Genomic DNA, 17,868 nt, shown 5'->3' on the forward strand with positions numbered 1-17,868 from the left:
ATGACAAATAATCAACGTGTATTGAATTAATGAAAATAATCGGCCTTTGGGGTGAGGAAGCATTATACTTTGTGGCTATGGCTGACAACCATGGTTATTTGTCTTCTAGGTTTTTTTTCTGCTGGCCCTTTCAGCACTATGTCACAGGCTCTCACATCAATGATCGATTGCCTGGGTTAAACTCTAATTGCTCTTCTGCTCCAACTGCGACTTTGGCCAAGTTACCTCAATCTTATGACCTATATAATGGGGATGTTGTAATCTCTTTGCAGTCTATTGTCAGGGTTTAATGAGATACATGAGTTATTATAATGATCAGTTCCAGATCTTCTCGGATTCATACAGAGCACGTGATAGACCTTCACAATTGTTTTTACTGTAAACCTGTAAAAGCTCACGAAACTGTCAAAGATTATTGATAAATTTTAATCTGTTGAATTGGAAGGGGGGCCTTGAAGAAGTACAAAAAGCTGTGGAATTGATGGTCAAGAATCTGCAGAAATACCATTACCTCTTTAAATAGTTTTAAAGCAACAGCAAAGTGTTTGTTTTTATTTAGTTTCACAAATCCACTGGGATTTATCCAGGGCAGGACTCCTACTCATTGAGTCAACAAATATATATTGAGAACCTGCTATATTGGGGATAAAGCCAAGAACAAAATTAATCCCTAATCCTCTAAAATTACAGTATATTGAGTGAGAGATATAGTAGACCAATAAAAGTGCAATATAAAAAATAAACCAGGGGTAAAAGGTAGCATTGGAGTGGAAGGATTACTTTACATACAGTGATCATGGAATACTTCAGTGAGAAGGTGACATGTTCAGAAACCTGAATCTTCGATGACTCAAAGGTTTCTGGCCTAAGCAGTGGGAAGAATGGAATTTCTATTTGCTCAGAGGGAGAGATTGAGAGAAGATTGGAAGAGATGGCTGAGTCAGTGGTTCAGTTTTGGACAAGTTAAGTTGGAAGTGCCTAATGGATACCTAGATGGAAAGGACAGAGGCCATCAACCTCATTTTACACATGGGAAATTGCAGAGAGGAGGAGTAGAGTGACTTTGCCAGAATCATATGACAGTTGAATGAAATAGCTAAGATTTAATTTCTGGTTTTTGATCCATTAGGTTTCTTATTTACAGCAGGTCTTAATAATAGCCTTGATTGGAGAAGAAGGGCACAAAGAATTTATCTAAATCTTACTTATTTCTTAGCATGTATAATTTATCAATACTATTCATTCTTTACAAGGAAATTTTTTTTCTTTGTTAATTTGTTAATTTTCTTTGTTATAAGTTATTATCTGGGTGAAATTTTTCATATGTAAGTAGTTGAGAAGTCAAAGATACTGGGGGTTTTGTGGCTTTTTAACATATATGTTATTTAACATTTTAATTATGTTCTATTCCTCTTACTGCAAAGTGCCTTTAAGTCCACCAAGAAACCTGAGAATCTCCAATGTTGGCTCTAACAGTGCTCGGTTAGCCTGGGACCCAGCTTCAAGAAAGGTCACTGGTTATCGAATTGTGTATAACAACGCAGATGGGACTGAAATTAATGAGGTAAACTGTGGATCACAATGTCTTTTTTTTTTTAATTTTTTGAAATGTTTATTTATTTTTGAGAGAGAGAAAGAGAGAGTGGCAGAGTGCAAGCGGGGGAGGGGCAGAGAGTGAGGGAGACACAGAATCTAAAGCAGCGTCCAGGCTCCGAGCTGTCAGCACAGAGCCCAACATGGGGCCCGAACCCATGAACTATGAGATCATGACCTGAACCGAAGTTGGAGGCTTAACCGACTGAGCCGTCCAAGCACCCCACAATGTCTTTTCTTTTGGTGGTTGTATATTAGTTTTTAATGGCTGCAGAACCGAATCATCCCAAACTATAATGGCTTAAAACAATACTAATTGTTTATTTTATCTCATGGTTTCTGTGTGTCAGGAATTAATGTGTCAACTACTTGGACATGTAGTTCTGGCTTGGGGTTACTCATGAGATGGTAGCCAGAGAGTGGCTGGAGCTGGTGTCATCATAATGGCTCCTTCATTCACATGTCTGGTGCCTGGTCTGGGAAGACTGAATCAGCCGGGAGCCAGCGCAGCTCTCTGTATCTCTAAGTAGCCTCTTCACATGATCCCTCCAGCATGGCAGCTGTAGGGGAACTAGACTTTTTGCATGTTTGCTCAGGAGTCCCTAGACATGTGTCCAGAGAGACAGGGAGAGAGACAGAGAGAGAGAGAGAGAGAGTGCAAACACGTGCTAGGTGGAAGCTGTGTCACCTTCTGCCACACTCCACTGGTAGGAGATATCACAAGTCTCTACATGGATTCAACATAGGGAGGAACACAGGTCCCTCCTACGGTGGGAGGCAGGAGGGATGGGAGACATATGTTGATGTGGCCATCTTTGAAGTATATAGTCTGCCCCCGTGGAAGGAGGTGGAGAAGTAGGTGTCTTCCTAGATGTTGTAAACGAGAAATAATGACAGTGTTATCCAGGGTATCCTTCTGCTGTTGAGTAAACTAACATCTGAAAGATGCAAGTCAGATGAGTTAAATACAAAACTGAAGAATTCAAGTTTTGTGTAGGAAGATGCTTTGAAATAACAGAACTTATTAAAACTCATGATGATGCAGTATCTTATACTCAGTGACTAATACTTTTCATTAATTCTTTCCTTGGGAATATATTTTAACAGGATTGATAGCAGAGTTATTATTATTTTTCCTCAGCTTGGTCCAAGAAATTAAGACCAAGAGGGAAGTATGTTGGATTACATCACTTCTAGTTTCTGACCAAGTAAAGAAACTATTTTCATTTGCAGAGACAAACTGTTTCCTACAATTAAATCCAAACAGTAGTTTGCAGAATGGCCCCTCATACAGGACATTGGGTAATGAATGGACAATACTGCACATTTGCTGTTATTTGATATTTGTATATATTGTAAAATGATCAGCACAAGAAATCTACTTAACATCCGCTTAAAAAATATATAGCTGTTGTGGCCTCTTATGATATTTTATTTATTTGCCTTAATGAAGAATGACCCCAGGCTATATATTTGTTGAGAGCTACATATGCTTTTTTGGTAGGGTTTTCAATCTTGGAGATGCCTTTGGCACTTATCTACTTTGTGTTGTGCTGGAAAACTAGAAAACTGTATTTAGTAAAACTGAATTTTAAACATGAGAAAATGGACTACAAATGAAAATCTGAGAAAACATTGTTTGAGTAAAATACATAAACAATGTGTGGTTTTGTAACATTTCCATCTTAACTGGTGTGTGGGTGTGTGTGTGTGTGTGTGGGTGTGTGTGTGTGGGTGGGTGTGTGTGTTCTTATTTCTTAATTCTTAACCATGCAATTGAGATTAGATGTGGCTAGACAAATATCTTTTGTTTACATGTAATATTACTTTGCCTAATTTGTAATATTACTGATTTGCCTAATATATGATTTTAAGGGTGAGTATTCCTACCATATTTTAATAACTTTAACTTTAACTTCTATTAATTAAGCTTTTACTTATAGGTAATACTACAATTAGGCTTTTAGGAAATTTCCAATACATTCTGAAAGGAACTTTAAAATGTCCCAAATAAAATCTACTTCTATGTAACATGCAATTGATTGTAAGCTTTTGTTTACATGTTATATATCTGTGCTTTACCTCCTGTTCCTCCCAACTTCCTTCCTTCACTTCCTCTTCCTTGTATCCTTTCTGCATTACCTGTCTCCCCGACTGCTTGGAGACCAAGGAAGAAAAATAAAACAGAGCACTCAAATGTCAGTGATGATGATGATGATGATGGTGGTGCTGGTGGCTCACACGTGTTGAGCACTTACCTTGAGCCAGCCACTGTTCCGAGAGCCCCCTCATGCAATCCTTAGAGAAACGTGCTGAAAACATGTTGTCAAACGGAAGACAGAGCCGTCTTAGATAGCATGTGCTAGGAGGGTATTTGGGGAAACGTACAAGCATGATGGAAAAGTGTTGCCATTTGAGTTTTATACACGAAAGGCCAGTTTTCAGACTCCAAGGCAAGTCCAGTTCCCGACAGCTACGACTCAACAACAGAGCCCAAAGTGGAGCCCAGGCCCTCTTTCCTCATCAAGGGCTCTATCTTCATCCCTCCCAGAATTAGGCTGAAATTAAGCTTTTAAGCCAGACTGTTTGAAAAATTTTCAAAACTGGTTGCATAACCGTGAGATCATGGTCATTTGTTACCATTTTCCCAAATTCTTCTACATCTTGAAAGTCCTACCAACAGAATCAGTTCCAGAACTTAGTCTAAAACATAATATAACTAACAAAAATATATGACGCCTTAAAGGTTTCATTTGGTCAAATAAAATAATCAATAGTTAATGCATAAAATATGGTCTGTTCAGAGTCAAATAAAATGCTTTAATAAATAAAATAGATCTTTTCAACAGATACAAGGATATATGTAGAAACATATTGAAAAGGTATACACTTACACATATATGCTTTTATATATATAAATACGTATATAAAGGGGCAAAACTGTGTGTGTATATACACACTATTCCCCTTTTCATCTCTTGGTGTACCTGAGAAACTTTAATTTTTAACTGCTTTTGTGGATGTTTGATATCCTCACTAAATTGCTATTGGTCACAGATTTGAGACTTAGAGGTCAAGGCATAAGTATCCATTCCAGTTAATAGTTTTGTATCTGGAAAGCTAGTTAAAGATCTTTGGGCCTCCTATTCCTTCTTTGTGAAATAGCTATTATAAATACCCAGGGTTTGGTGGGGGGAGGAGGAGGCTAAATAAGACAATGAATGTAAAGTTCTTGACACATCGTGAGTGCTCAGTAGATAGACTCAGCTATTATTTTTTTAAGTTTTTTTTTTTTAATATTTGTTTTTCAGAGAGAGAGAGGAGAGAGTGCGAGCAGGGGAGGGGCAAAGAAAGAGGGAGACACAGAATCCAAAGCAGGCTCCAGGCTCTGAGCTGTCAGCACAGAGCCCCACGCGGGGCTGGAACCCACGAACCACAAGATCATGACCTAAGCCAAAGTCGGACGCTTAACCGATTGAGCCACTCAGGTGCCCCTAAACTCAGCTATTATAATCCAAAACAACAGAAGCAATATGCAAATATAACTTAGAAGAACATGTCTTGAACTCATATTTTAAATATGCATTTGTCTTTTCTGTGAGTTGAAGTAATGAAGCCATACTGTAAATAGTGTTTACAAGCGTAGGATTTAGAATCTGAAACATTTGTGTGGAGGTACTAGGTACTAGCTGGTTTTCCACTGGACAAGTTCCTTAACTTTTCAGAGTCTCAAGTTTACCGTCTTCAAATTAAGCATAAAGATTAGCTAGACTACAAGACTGTGGGCTAATGATTAAGTGAACTAATACACGTGAACCATACAGACAATACCCGAACCAAAGTAAACATTAAATGCTAAGGATGACCTATAATATTATCAGGCCCAGACTCAGAAGAAGATAACCCCGTATTTTCAGTTAACTCCTGCTGTGTAACTAACACCCCAGCTGAAAATGACAATCCATGATTATGTAACCTGGGCAGAGCTCAGCAAGGACAGCTTGGCTCTGCTGCTCCTTGTAGTGTCAGCCGAGGTGACTCCTGCATTCGTGTGGGAGCTTGACTGGGCCAGACCTTCCAAGATGACTTCACTTCTGCGTCTGGTGTCTCAGCTGGGGTAGCTGAGAAGGCTGGGGACGGTTGGCCCTCTCTGGCAGAGTGGCTCAGGGCTCCGATTGTGTGAAAATGGAAGCTCCTCCTCCAGAGCTGACCCTCTCCTTTTTGACCTGTGGTTGATTTCTTAGTGATGCATATGGTTTCTGGATTGGTTCTTAGTTCAGATGAGCCCTTTATTATCTCTCTTAAAAAGGAGATTTGGTGTCTTCTCTATGTACTCAAAAGCAAATATAATTCAACACACAGTACTGAAGGAGCAAAGCAAGGTCCTGCCCTGAGGGGGCTTACACTCAATGCATAGGATATAAAATAACTTCAGGCTGTGTTTAGTAGTGGGGAGGAAACAAAAAAGGACGATGTTAGGGGGTAACACTATGAGATAGGTGGAAAGAGAAACCCCCTGTGAGGAGGTAAAAGTTAAGCACAGTCCTGAGAGATGACATAAGTCTAGTTTTGAAAAGAGCTAGGGAGAGAGGGTCCCAGACAGAATGAATTGTGCATGCAAAGGCCCTGAGGTGGGAAAGACATGGACCTGACAGGTCAGTGTGACTGGGGCTCAGCAGGTGATTAGAACTTCGGCAAGAAGGGTGCCTGGGTGGCTCAGTTGGTTAAGCGTCCAACTCTTGATTTCCGCTCAGGTCATGATCTCATGGTTTATGTGATTGATCCCTACATCGGGGTTTATGCTGACAGCAGAAGAGCCTGCTTGAGATTCTCTCTGTCTCTGTCTCTCTCTCTCTCTCTGCCCCTCCCCCTACTCACGTGTGCTCTCTCTCTCTCTCAAAAATAAAGAAATGATTTTTTTTTTTAAAAAAAGAACTATGGCAAGAAAAAGGATCACTGCTCCAGATAATGCAAAGCCCAGGCTGCGGGATGCTCTGTTTTGGTTTGGAAGGCAATTGATAGCCAAGGAAGGTTTTAAGTAGGAAAATGGCTCATTTTAGATTTTGATAAAGGTCACATTGACTGCTATGAGCAAATCCCTACAGGAAGCTTAGTCACTTTCCCCTTAACTTCAGGTACTCTCAAGGTTAGTCATCGTTAGTATCATAAATAACAGATCTCACTGACATTGCTCTGAATGTCTCTTGAAAATATTTTAAGTGGGATCTTTTTTTTTTTTTTTTTTTTTTTTTTTTTTTTTTTTTTTTTTGGGCAGAGTCTGCTTTCAGGTAAATAGATTCATTTCTTCAATTCCCCAGAGTCTCTTTATAGCTAGAGTGAGTGTCTTATTGTTAGTACCTCTCTTATAGGGGTTTTGTGAGGGTTAAATGAGAGAATGTATACAAAGTGCTTAAGCGGGACACCACTTACTCGGTCTATAATATGCCCTCATTGCAACATACGTCAGAGGCCCAAGATCCAACCTTTCAGTGATAAAGCTGCATCTATTTTTTCTCTTAGTCGAGGATGGTTTTGCTCAGGGTTCTGTATTCTAGATCCTGCTTCCATTTCTTCTTACTTTATGGTTTCTTTCTTCATTTTTTGCTGTTCCTATTTCTAATCCTTCCCTTTCCTATACCCTAGGTCCTTATCTAGGGCTTCATCCCTTATGCCCTCTAAAGAGATCGGTACATATCTTTCCCAAATATGTCTTTCTGTGACATAAAGATAAAGGAATATTTCACATATTTACTATTATCTTTGTATGGATATCCCCTGCATGGCTGCTCATCTGTGCAGCTTGTATAGAAGTTATTGTGTGTTGGGGCGCCTGGGTGGCTCAGTCGGTTGAGCGTCCGACTTCAGCTCAGGTCACGATCTCGCGGTCCGTGAGTTCAAGCCCCACATCAGGCTCTGGGCTGATGGCTCAGAGCCTGGAGCCTGTTTCCGATTCTGTGTCTCCCTCTCTCTCTGCCCCTCCCCCGTTCATGCTCTCTCTCTCTCTGTCTCAAAAATAAATAAATGTTAAAAAAAAAATTAAAAAAAAAAAAAAAAAGAAGTTATTGTGTGTTACTTAATCACAAGTTAGTGGAGACCAGGCCGTGAAGCCAAAAACTGGCCACCCCTAGCTGATCAGGCTGGACACATTAGATTTATTTCTAGTAGCACTGTAAATTGTGTGCACTTTCCTTTCTATGTCTTTAATGGGTTGGGAATAATATTGGTTGCAAAGACATCCTGAGAATTAACTGATAGATAACCTATTTAAAGTTGAAGATTAGAAATGTGTAATATAGAAGTTGTTTGTATAATTCAGTAATTTTTGAAGTATTTAGAGCTCAGCTGCCAGGACAAATAAACTACAGACAATAATAAAATGCCTATACTTCTTGTGTCTAGAGAGTATCCTGTATGGCTATTATGACTTCTCTTTTTTGCAGGTTGAAGTCGACCCTGTTACCACCTTCCCTCTGAAGGGCCTAACGCCACTCACCGACTACACGGTCGCCATTTTCTCTATCTATGATGAAGGGCAGTCAGAGCCCCTGACTGGAATTTTTACCACAGGTAAGTCTTATTACGGTTTGAAATTTTATAAGAGAAACTATATAGAAACCAGAAGCTGGAGCATCTTCTTCAATTGTGATTTTGAAGAGACTGCATTTTTTTTTTTTAATTTTTTTTTTCAACGTTTATTTATTTTTGGGACAGAGAGAGACAGAGCATGAACGGGGGAGGGGCAGAGAGAGAGGCAGACACAGAATCGGAAACAGGCTCCAGGCTCTGAGCCATCAGCCCAGAGCCTGACGCGGGGCTCGAACTCACGGACCGCGAGATCGTGACCTGGCTGAAGTCGGACGTATAACCGACTGCGCCACCCAGGCGCCCCTAGACTGCATTTTAATCTTTGTTTGCATTGTATTATTGTTAACAAATGAACAATTGGGCGACTAGAATGTGTACTGGCTAATTATTTTCTGTCAAAGCAAGGGAAAAAGAGGAAAGATTATCTGAATTCCAAAGGTCCCAGTTAAGTAAATGCATGTTCTTTTGTTTCATGGATCTAAAAATTTCACAGCTTGTATTTTCATGTGTGTGTATTAAGTTGAACTTCTAAAATTGCTGATACCCAATAATGTTTTGACCTGCAGAAATGTTAGTTTCATACTATTTAATGTTTTATTTATTTTTAAGACAGAGAGAGACAGAGCATGAGTGGGGATGGGGCAGAGAGAGAGGGAGACACAGAATCCGAAGCAGGCTCCAGGCTCTGAGCTGTCAGTGCAGAGCCTGACGTTGGGCTCAAACTCACAAGCCATGAGATCATGATCTGAGCCGAAGTCAGACACTTAACCAACTGAGCCACCCCAGCGCCTTTTTTTTTTTTTATTAAATTGTTTAAAAATGTTTATTTATTTTTGAGACACAGAGAGACAGAGCATGAATGGAGGAGGGTCAGAGAGAGAGGGAGACACAGAATCCGAAGCAGGCTCCAGGCTCTGAGCTGTCAGCACAGAGCCTGAAGTGGGACTCGAACCCACGGACCGTGATATCATGACCTGGGACAAAGTGGGACACTTCACTGACTGAGCCACCCAGGCGCCCCAGTTTCATACTATTTAACCTGAAACATCAATCTATAGCCAATAATGTATTTTCATGCAGACTGAAATACTAATGCAACAATATGGGGTCTTTTAAATACTAAAATAAAAAAAATAAGGCATGACTGCATGAGTTTCCTTTTTGATATATACCCTGGAGTCAATAAATATAAAGCTTTTTTGCCTCTTGGTGGCAACAATTCTGTTGTTTGCTTTCTGAGCTTAACATTGATTGCACTTGGGAAACAGGTGAGTGCTATACTGAGGAGATGAGAAGCTATTTTGGGGACATAAGAAATATGCCCCACTGAGAAATAATGTTCACAGAAAAAAGTTCAGTAAGTTCACAAAATCTCCTGAGGGCTAATTCCAGTTGGGATTTTCCTGGTATCCTGTGAAAGAGTTTTAAAATCTCTGATTTCAGAGGTGCCTGGGTGGCTCGGTTGAGCATCTGACTCTTGATTTCAGCTCCAGTCACAATCACCCAGTTTTATGAGTTCAAGCCCTGCATCAGGGAGAGAGAGCCTGCTTGGGTTTCTGTCTCCCCACTCCTCTCTCTCTCTGCCCCTCCCCTGCTTATTCTCTGTTTCTCTCTAATAAATAAACTTAAAAATTTTTTTAAATAAATAAAATCTCTGATTTCATGTCATAAAAATCAAAATGACTGACAATGACTGATAATGGTTGGATGCTGTGCTCTAGCCGTACATCCCAGAAGTGTGAAACTGTGGAAGGTCTGGTAAATCATTTTTCACTTCCGATGACACCCATATATACAAGATTAAAAGGATGAAGGTTCTTCTTTAATTTATCACTAGTGCGTGAGTTAGGCATAAAAGCAAATAAAACTAAAAGGGGCATATCTCAGGCCTCAGGGGCACCAATTTGTTAATTTCGTCAACATATTAAGAAAATAATGCTTTTGTAAAATAATGAATACAGCACTCTTACTGTTTTTTTTACAGTTAGTGAAAAGAACCAATAGAGAATCTAAGAGTTCTGGAAATTAGTGGAAGACTTAAAAAATGTGCTGTGTCCATGGTCTTCCTAATTATACTGTGGGTAAATGCTGGCAAAAGAAACTTAAGGCCACACCGGACTGATGGGTGATGCTTTCTCGGCTCCCATGTGTTTTCCTAATGCTAGAGGTTCTTCAGAGACTCTTTTCTTCTTGCGGTCCCGGGAGCTGCTTGAGTTTGGCTTTCCTGCCTTCTCTATTCCCTGACAAAGTGTCCTTCCTTGGCTCACAGAGGAAGTTCCAGCCCAGCAATACTTGGAAATTGATGAGGTGACGACAGATAGTTTCAGAGTGACCTGGCATCCCCTCTCAGCTGATGAAGGGCAACACAAGTTGATGTGGATTCCAGTCTATGGAGGGAACACCGAAGAAGTGAGTTGTCTGAAACAGACTGAAAAGTAATCCGGAGCATTTTCTCTGGAAGTGAATACCACTGCTGCATTTGAGGTGGTCTCCACTTTAAAAGAGATTGAGAATCCCAGAAGTAATTAACATTTTGCCTGGCATCGAGTTTTAGAAATGTCAAATTATATGATTTTTGTAAGATTAAAATGGCTTTTCTAAGATTAAAATGGCTTAAGCCTGTATTTTGTATATTTTTCACATTCTTTGACTTTCATAAATGTGAATAAAACTTCAAAATGGCACTTTTACAATACTAATACCTTATTTGTTGAGGGAATTGAAAGGAATGAAGTCTCTGGTTTGACTTTAAAATTGAATTCAATGACCCTGGAGTTCTTTATGCTCAGTTGAATCTTGCTTATGTTTAGGATGACATTTTTCCTTTTTATTATTTTTTCTTAAATTTCACCTCTGTTTTTCAAGTAAATCCAGTTACTGAGCGCCAAATGCTTTCCAGGTCATCCTAAAAGAAGACCAAGACTCACATGTAATTGAAGGCCTGGAGCCCGGCACTGAATATGAAGTCTCGTTGTTGGCTGTACTGGATGATGGAAGCGAGAGTGAGGTGGTGACCGCTGTAGGGACCACGCGTAAGTCTCGGTCTGGCTGAGATGGACTTCATCAATTCTCATACCCTCCCTCCTCCGAGGTTCCCTTCCCATCCACCTCATCCGGGGCTACAGAGGCTTCCATTTCTCTGTGTCCCCCAGAATTCTTCCTGTGTCTCCACTTTTCGTGAAACTGATACGTGAAGCATAGTAGAATCTTGGCTATTATCACCATAAAAGCAGAGGTCATATCTGTCTTGTTCACCATTATGTCCCCAGTACTGAGCACAGTACTTGTGATATTTTGACTGTGTAATAAACACTTATTGAATGGATGGAGGGATGGATAAAATAATTTATAAATGAATAAATGAGTGAACGAATAAACCTAGGGCAAGCATGTCCAAGAGCTTTTGGAATTTCCCGAGTCAATCTTGGTTCCAAGAATCTTGTATGAAATGCACTTACTGATTCATTCATGCCTTCATTTTTTAAATATGAGGTATTAACCACATATTAAATTTTCTTTGATTGGGTTCCCTGGAATCAGATTCTGAAACAGCAAATTGCATCCAGAAGGTTAATTGGAGAGTGTAATTGGGAGGTACATCTGTAAGGAAGTAAGGATGGCAGGATGAGGCACAGGGAGAAGCTAAAACTGAGCGTTTGGCTAATTCTATTAGGACTTCTGGACCTGGGATGACCCTCCCGAGTTGTCCAAACTGAGTCAAAGGCGGTGAGCCTTTGTGCCCCTGCGTCCCCAGTCACTGGAGATAGGCCATCCCCTGACAGAGCCTGTGACCTCAGACGAGGCAGTTCCCAGAGCTCTGAGCCATTGGCAGCCAGTATTTCAGAAGCTGGTGATGAGTGTGTTGACCCCAAAGAGGGGCTCTGGGCGGAGAACCACACAACTGCTCCATTCCACTGGTTGTCCAGGGTGAATACAAGGAATAGAAAACGTGCTTATTTTCCTTCTTGGTGGTCTTGTTTGAAAGCCCTTCCCCAAGGTGATCTTCAGCACTGTTTATCTCCCCTTAATTACCATGGTTATGCCCCATTTCACAGTAACTGGGAGGTTTCACAGTTTTATATGTGTAATTCAGATGTTTATATGAAGGCTGGTGTCTGTGATTAGAAATGTTATTTCTTTGGGTTTTAGTTTCCTTAGCAGCAGAATAGGTATCATGTCTGCCTTATTTACAGCTCATGTCTTCATGCTTGCAACCATCGTCAAGGTGGAGGGAAGAAGCAAGTGAGATAATATAGGTGAAATTTTCCTCAAAAATTATAAAATGCTATAAAAATATGTAGTTGCTATTATTACAGAATTTTAAAGTAATGAGTATTTTTTTAGTTGACAGTATTTGGACAGAACCAGCTACGACCATCATCCCCACCAGACCCGTGACAACAGGTAAGGAGAAATAGAAGTCCATTTCCCCATGAGAAAAGTTTGATTAGAAGTCACGTTATCCCAGTTTTATTGATATGATATGATATAATATGTTTATATTATTATCATTTTTTTGGTATTCCAGTTCAAATTTTACCCCCTCAGAACCTCTCAACATCTTCTTAGCTCTAAATGCCAGTGAGTCTTCTCACCTCATTGTTACATCTCTCTACATTTTCCATCTTTGTTTTGGGTTCCTATTTAGTCTTTCAGAGGATGTTAGCACAACAAGCCCCAAGAGTTTCTCCCTTCTCTTGATCTCAGTGACTTGTATTGCTGTCTGTTGAGAATCACTCACATCATGGCCTCCTTGCATTTCTGTGGGTAACAGAGACCTGGCTGGTCTAATGGGCTTCCTACCTCTGCTGTTTTCTCCTTCAGCTTAACTTTCCCCCTGCCTTTATAATACACCTTTCAACTAGCTGTCAAAGTCAACTAAGTAAAACACAAGTTCAGTTATACCATTTATTTCCCTACCTAAAACCCTTCAGTGGCTCTCCATTGCCCATTCATTCATTCATTCATTCACGGATTCATTCATGTTCCAGTTAATCTTTATTGAGCCCTTCTTTTTTTTTTTTTTTTTTTTTTTATTTATTTTTTTTTTCAACGTTTATTTATTTTTGGGACAGAGAGAGACAGAGCATGAACGGGGGAGGGGCAGAGAGAGAGGGAGACACAGAATCGGAAACAGGCTCCAGGCTCCGAGCCATCCGCCCAGAGCCCGACGCGGGGCTCGAACTCACGGACCGCGAGATCGTGACCTGGCTGAAGTCGGACGCTTAACCGACTGCGCCACCCAGGCGCCCCTATTGAGCCCTTCTTTATCACAGTGCCCCACAATCTCTTTCCATAACATCCAAGATCCTTCTGCTTTTCTTCTTGGACTCTACCATATTTTTCAAGCTCTCCCATTTCCTGCTGCCATCCAGAACTTCTAGCCCTCTGAAGGTGAGACCTTGTCTCCCATTCCCACTGCCTGAAACCTCCCCCAGTTTTTCCTGCTACATGTCCTGCCTCTTCTGTGACATTTTTAATATTTTTATCAAGTGTTAATCACTGTGTATCCTAAGGCCTAACATGATCTGACATACAAGAAAAGCTCAATGAATGTTTATGGGAACAGCTCAATGAATGTTTGCTGGATGAATAAATGAATGAATGAAGAGAAGAAAGAGTCACTGGAGCTGGATAGAATGACAGGAAGTCAGATGGGATAAATGAGGGAGCCGGCATCTTGGGAGATGAGAAAGAATGTGTCAGAGAGCACAGGTGAAGGAGTTTGGTCAGATATCAGAGAATGGATAATGTCCACGTGGGCTGAGTGGATAGAGGCAGCCATGGTGAGAGATGCGTGGTTTGAGTGATGAGCGTTGAAATAGAAATGGGGGAACAGGGGAATAGGATGTATGTTGGATGGCGAATCGTACACTGAGGCTGACCACATCTGCCCCCCCCATTTCTGTTTCTCCAGTGGAATGGTGAGAAGGCATGCTGCCCTGTAGGCTTCCCTAGTCTAAGGGTTTCTCCCCTGTTCCCTTTACTGGCTATATACAGAGCTGATAGTTTTGAGGGGTCCATAGTCTCACCTTGTAAGCATCATTCAAACTAATTTCTTTTTAACATTTATTTATTTTTGAGAGAGAGAGAGACAGAGCATGAGCAGTGGAGGGGCAGAGAGAGAAAGAGAGATAGAATCTGAGGCAGGGTCCAGGCTCTGAGCTATCAGCCCAGAGCCCAACATGGGCTCAAACTCATGAACTGCGATCATGACCTGAGCCAAAGTCAGATACTTAACTGAGCCACCCGGGTGCTCCCAAACTCATTTCTATTTGCTAACAGGAAGTATGATGGCCCCCCCATTAACCACTAAAGCTGAGTTGTTCTTCATATGGCTCTACATTAGAGAAATACATTCAGTGATATTTGTTGCCATGCCCACCAATGGTGTCTGGAGCTCATTTTTGAATATGATGAGTTAAAAGTTCTTTAATCCTTGGTTGTGCTTATTCCAGTTTTCCGGACAGGAATCAGAAACCTGGTTGTAGATGATGAAACCACTTCTAGCCTGCGGGTAAAATGGGACATTTCAGACAGCAGTGTGCAGCAGTTCAGGGTGACCTACCTGACTGCTCAAGGGGACCACGCGGAAGAAGTGGTAGGAACGGTCTGTATTCAAACAGCTGGCTGGAAACCACACAATTTCCCGATTAACAGACCTAACAAGGCTATCTCCAGAGATCAGTGCAAGCTTTTCTGCTCATTTATTTCTTGGTGACTCTACCGTCTCCAGAAACTAATGTTTTCTGTTAATCCAAACTTTACTGGTTTCTTGATGACCTTTCCATCTCTGAAACATGATCCACATGCAACTTACTTCAAACAGATAAAGCTTCTGAACCTCGTTTCCTGTGCTGCTTCTGTGGCCTTGATGGCTCGTTAGAGCACCAAAGCTGAGTCCATTGCACACTTGTCTCTATGTATAAATATGGTTCACCCTTGAACAACACGGGCTTGAACTGCACAGATCCACTTACATGTGGATTTTTTTGATAAATATATACTGTGTATGTATTTTCTCTTCTTTCTGATTTTCTTTAAAAAAATTTTTTTTCAGTGTATTTTCAGAGAGAGTGCGTGCGTGCATGTACAGGTGTGCACGAGTGAGCTGGGGGGGTGGGGGTTGTGGTGCAGAGAGACAGGGGGAGAGAGAATCCCAAGCAGGCTCTAAAGTGTCAGTGCTAGCCGATGAGGGGATTGAATTCCTTGTCATTTTCTTAATAACATTTTATTTTCTCTAGTGTACTTTATAGCAAGAATACAGTATGTATGCATATGTAATATATATATAACATACGTATATATATATGTATATATATATAACATACGTACATATATAACATATGTATGTGTTAATTGACTGTTTATGTTATTGATAAGGCTTCTGGTTAAAAGAAGGCTATTGGTAGTTATGTTTTGGGGGAATCAAAGGTTATACATGGATTTTGGACTGTGCAGAAGGGTCTCCAGCCATAACGCCCATGTTGTTCAAGATCAACCATATATAATAAATAAATAAATAAATAAATAAATAAGCTTTATATATACGTTAAATATATATATTTAATTAAATATATATATATATATATTTTTAAACTTCTGCTCTTGGGAATATGATTACAAGTTTCTAAGCAAAACATGCATGAAAGGTCATCTTTATGTGGTTGAAATGTTCCTAATAAAATAGCCTCCATTAACACATATTTACATTTTTCACTGACATCAACTCATTTTGAACAGCTTTATAGTAATTTCTAACTTATTCTTATATATGAATATCTCCCTTAGGGGATCTGGATTTTTATATGCTGAGTTTTCTTTGTTTTATCTAATTTGTTTTTCTGCATTAGAAATCTGGGTACACTTTTAGTCATGGCCTTCCTATATTTTCTTTATTTATATATATTTTATTTATTTTTGAGAGAGAGAGAGAGAGAGAGAGAGAGAGAGCAAGCGAGCATGAGTGGGGGAGGGGCAGAGAGAGAGGGAACAGAATTCAAAGCAGGCTCCAGACTCTGACCTGTCAGCGCAGAGCCCTACCTGGCACTTGAACTCATGAACCATGAGATCCTGACCTGAGCTGAAGTCAGAGTCTTAACCGAATGAGCCACCATGCGACCCCTGTATTTTCTTACTTTACACCATATCATTCCTTTTACTCAAGAACCTGAAAATTGTTTCCTAGACATGCTTCCTATCAGACCAGATAACTCCAGTTTTCATTGAAATGAATTTTTTCTTTTTCATCATGGAATATGCTTTAGTTAGCCTCATTACTTGCATTTCTTGCCCTCTGGTGCATTATTTGAGACACTCTGGGAAAGGTGTCTCCAAATTCATTATTGCTCAAGAATAACATTATTGTCCTTTCTTCCTCCTCCTTACTTATAAAGCCTTTGATGGTAAATTATTTATGTGCTTACATAAACAATTATTTGAGCCCAAATTCTCTCAGCAAAGTACTTAATTTCAGGCTGATAGAGGAATGACTGCAGAACACAGTGATAACCCTGAGAATAGACACATCCAGTGTGAATAGCCAGAAGGTCCATGAAATTGGTCTGGGAGGACTTTTAGAAAGTTAATGGACACTTAAAATAAATTGTGTTATAAATTCAATCAGATCATACATTTCAAATGACCCATGATTAAAAAATTCAAAATAAAATTGTACCTAACAATGGGAACTAGGGACATAATTTAGATGTTTTATTTTCCCTGTCACTGTCCCATATTTCAATTTAGTTCCTAAAAATGAGATCCTTAAAAACTTCCCAGAATAAAAGTTTTATTTTTTATTTTTTGTTTCTACTCTTTCCAAGAAACACATTAAACATCTTGCTAAATTATTCTTGCTAATTTGGAAAGAGTAACAATTTAATCTCATGCATGCACTTGTAAGCTATGCAAGGTAAAATAATAATAATATTTAGTTTGGGTTGTCTCTAGAGAATTTTCCCTTTGCTAGTTTCTTTCATTTCACACTGTTTATTTTGAAACACTTGGACACCTACATGCAGGGAAAAAAAAAGATCAAAAGTCTGAAACACCCATGTGCCCCAGTTAAGCAAACCCTTCATAAAAATGAAAAATATTGATAAATTTGGTGGTGATTATTTACTGCATAGAAATGTTTTTGCTAAACAGAAGAAAGTACTGTAGAATTCTTTAAATATCATGCCCCCTTCCAGTCAAATTGGATTTGTGCACACTTAATTTACAGGCATATTTTCAGGGACCCAGTTGAGGATTAATTGAGAATTTATATCTCAGTGTTTTAGGAACTGTTACTTCTACATAAGTGTATTATTAATGGAGACAGAAAGTGGGTGCATCTAGATTTAGATTATAAAACAAAAGTAAGGCAGACAGCTACAGATCTCTATCAAAATCCAAGGGCCTTGAACTCCTACCAAATGAATATCTTGAAATAATAATGCATGTCAGGGAAAAGAAGATAGCCAAAGCCCATTATAAAAGTGAGAAAGGAGATATGTCCAGATGAGAGAAATGCCTCTTATCATCTTTCCAAATTTTCCTTAACTATAAAAGCTAATTAGATTTGTTTCAGGAAATGATGGATCAAATGAGAGAATGGTTGGTGTATATAACATTTGTAAACCAAAGTAAAGCTTCGGTACATGTAAAACAAGAAGAATTCAACTTATTTTTCCAGTTGAGTAAGTG

General features: G+C 39.7%; 1 protein-coding gene across 2 annotated transcripts in view; it reads left to right on the forward strand.

Moving 5' to 3' along the window:
* The window catches only part of COL14A1 (collagen type XIV alpha 1 chain), a 194,872-nt gene that overhangs the window by 54,236 nt on the left and 122,768 nt on the right, over positions 1–17,868 (forward strand). For both annotated transcript variants that reach the window (XM_047073804.1, XM_047073805.1), the window contains exons 13-18: positions 1,425–1,564; positions 8,034–8,160; positions 10,448–10,587; positions 11,078–11,210; positions 12,523–12,582; positions 14,637–14,788. In XM_047073804.1, the coding sequence (XP_046929760.1) occupies positions 1,425–1,564; positions 8,034–8,160; positions 10,448–10,587; positions 11,078–11,210; positions 12,523–12,582; positions 14,637–14,788 (752 nt within the window). The remainder of the gene's footprint in view (positions 1–1,424; positions 1,565–8,033; positions 8,161–10,447; positions 10,588–11,077; positions 11,211–12,522; positions 12,583–14,636; positions 14,789–17,868) is intronic.

The sequence above is a fragment of the Lynx rufus genome, unplaced genomic scaffold (assembly GCF_022079265.1).
Source record: "Lynx rufus isolate CCGP_SWC_20201006 ecotype Redwood Valley unplaced genomic scaffold, mLynRuf1.p SCAF_12, whole genome shotgun sequence".
Classification (NCBI taxonomy): Eukaryota; Metazoa; Chordata; class Mammalia; order Carnivora; family Felidae; genus Lynx; species Lynx rufus.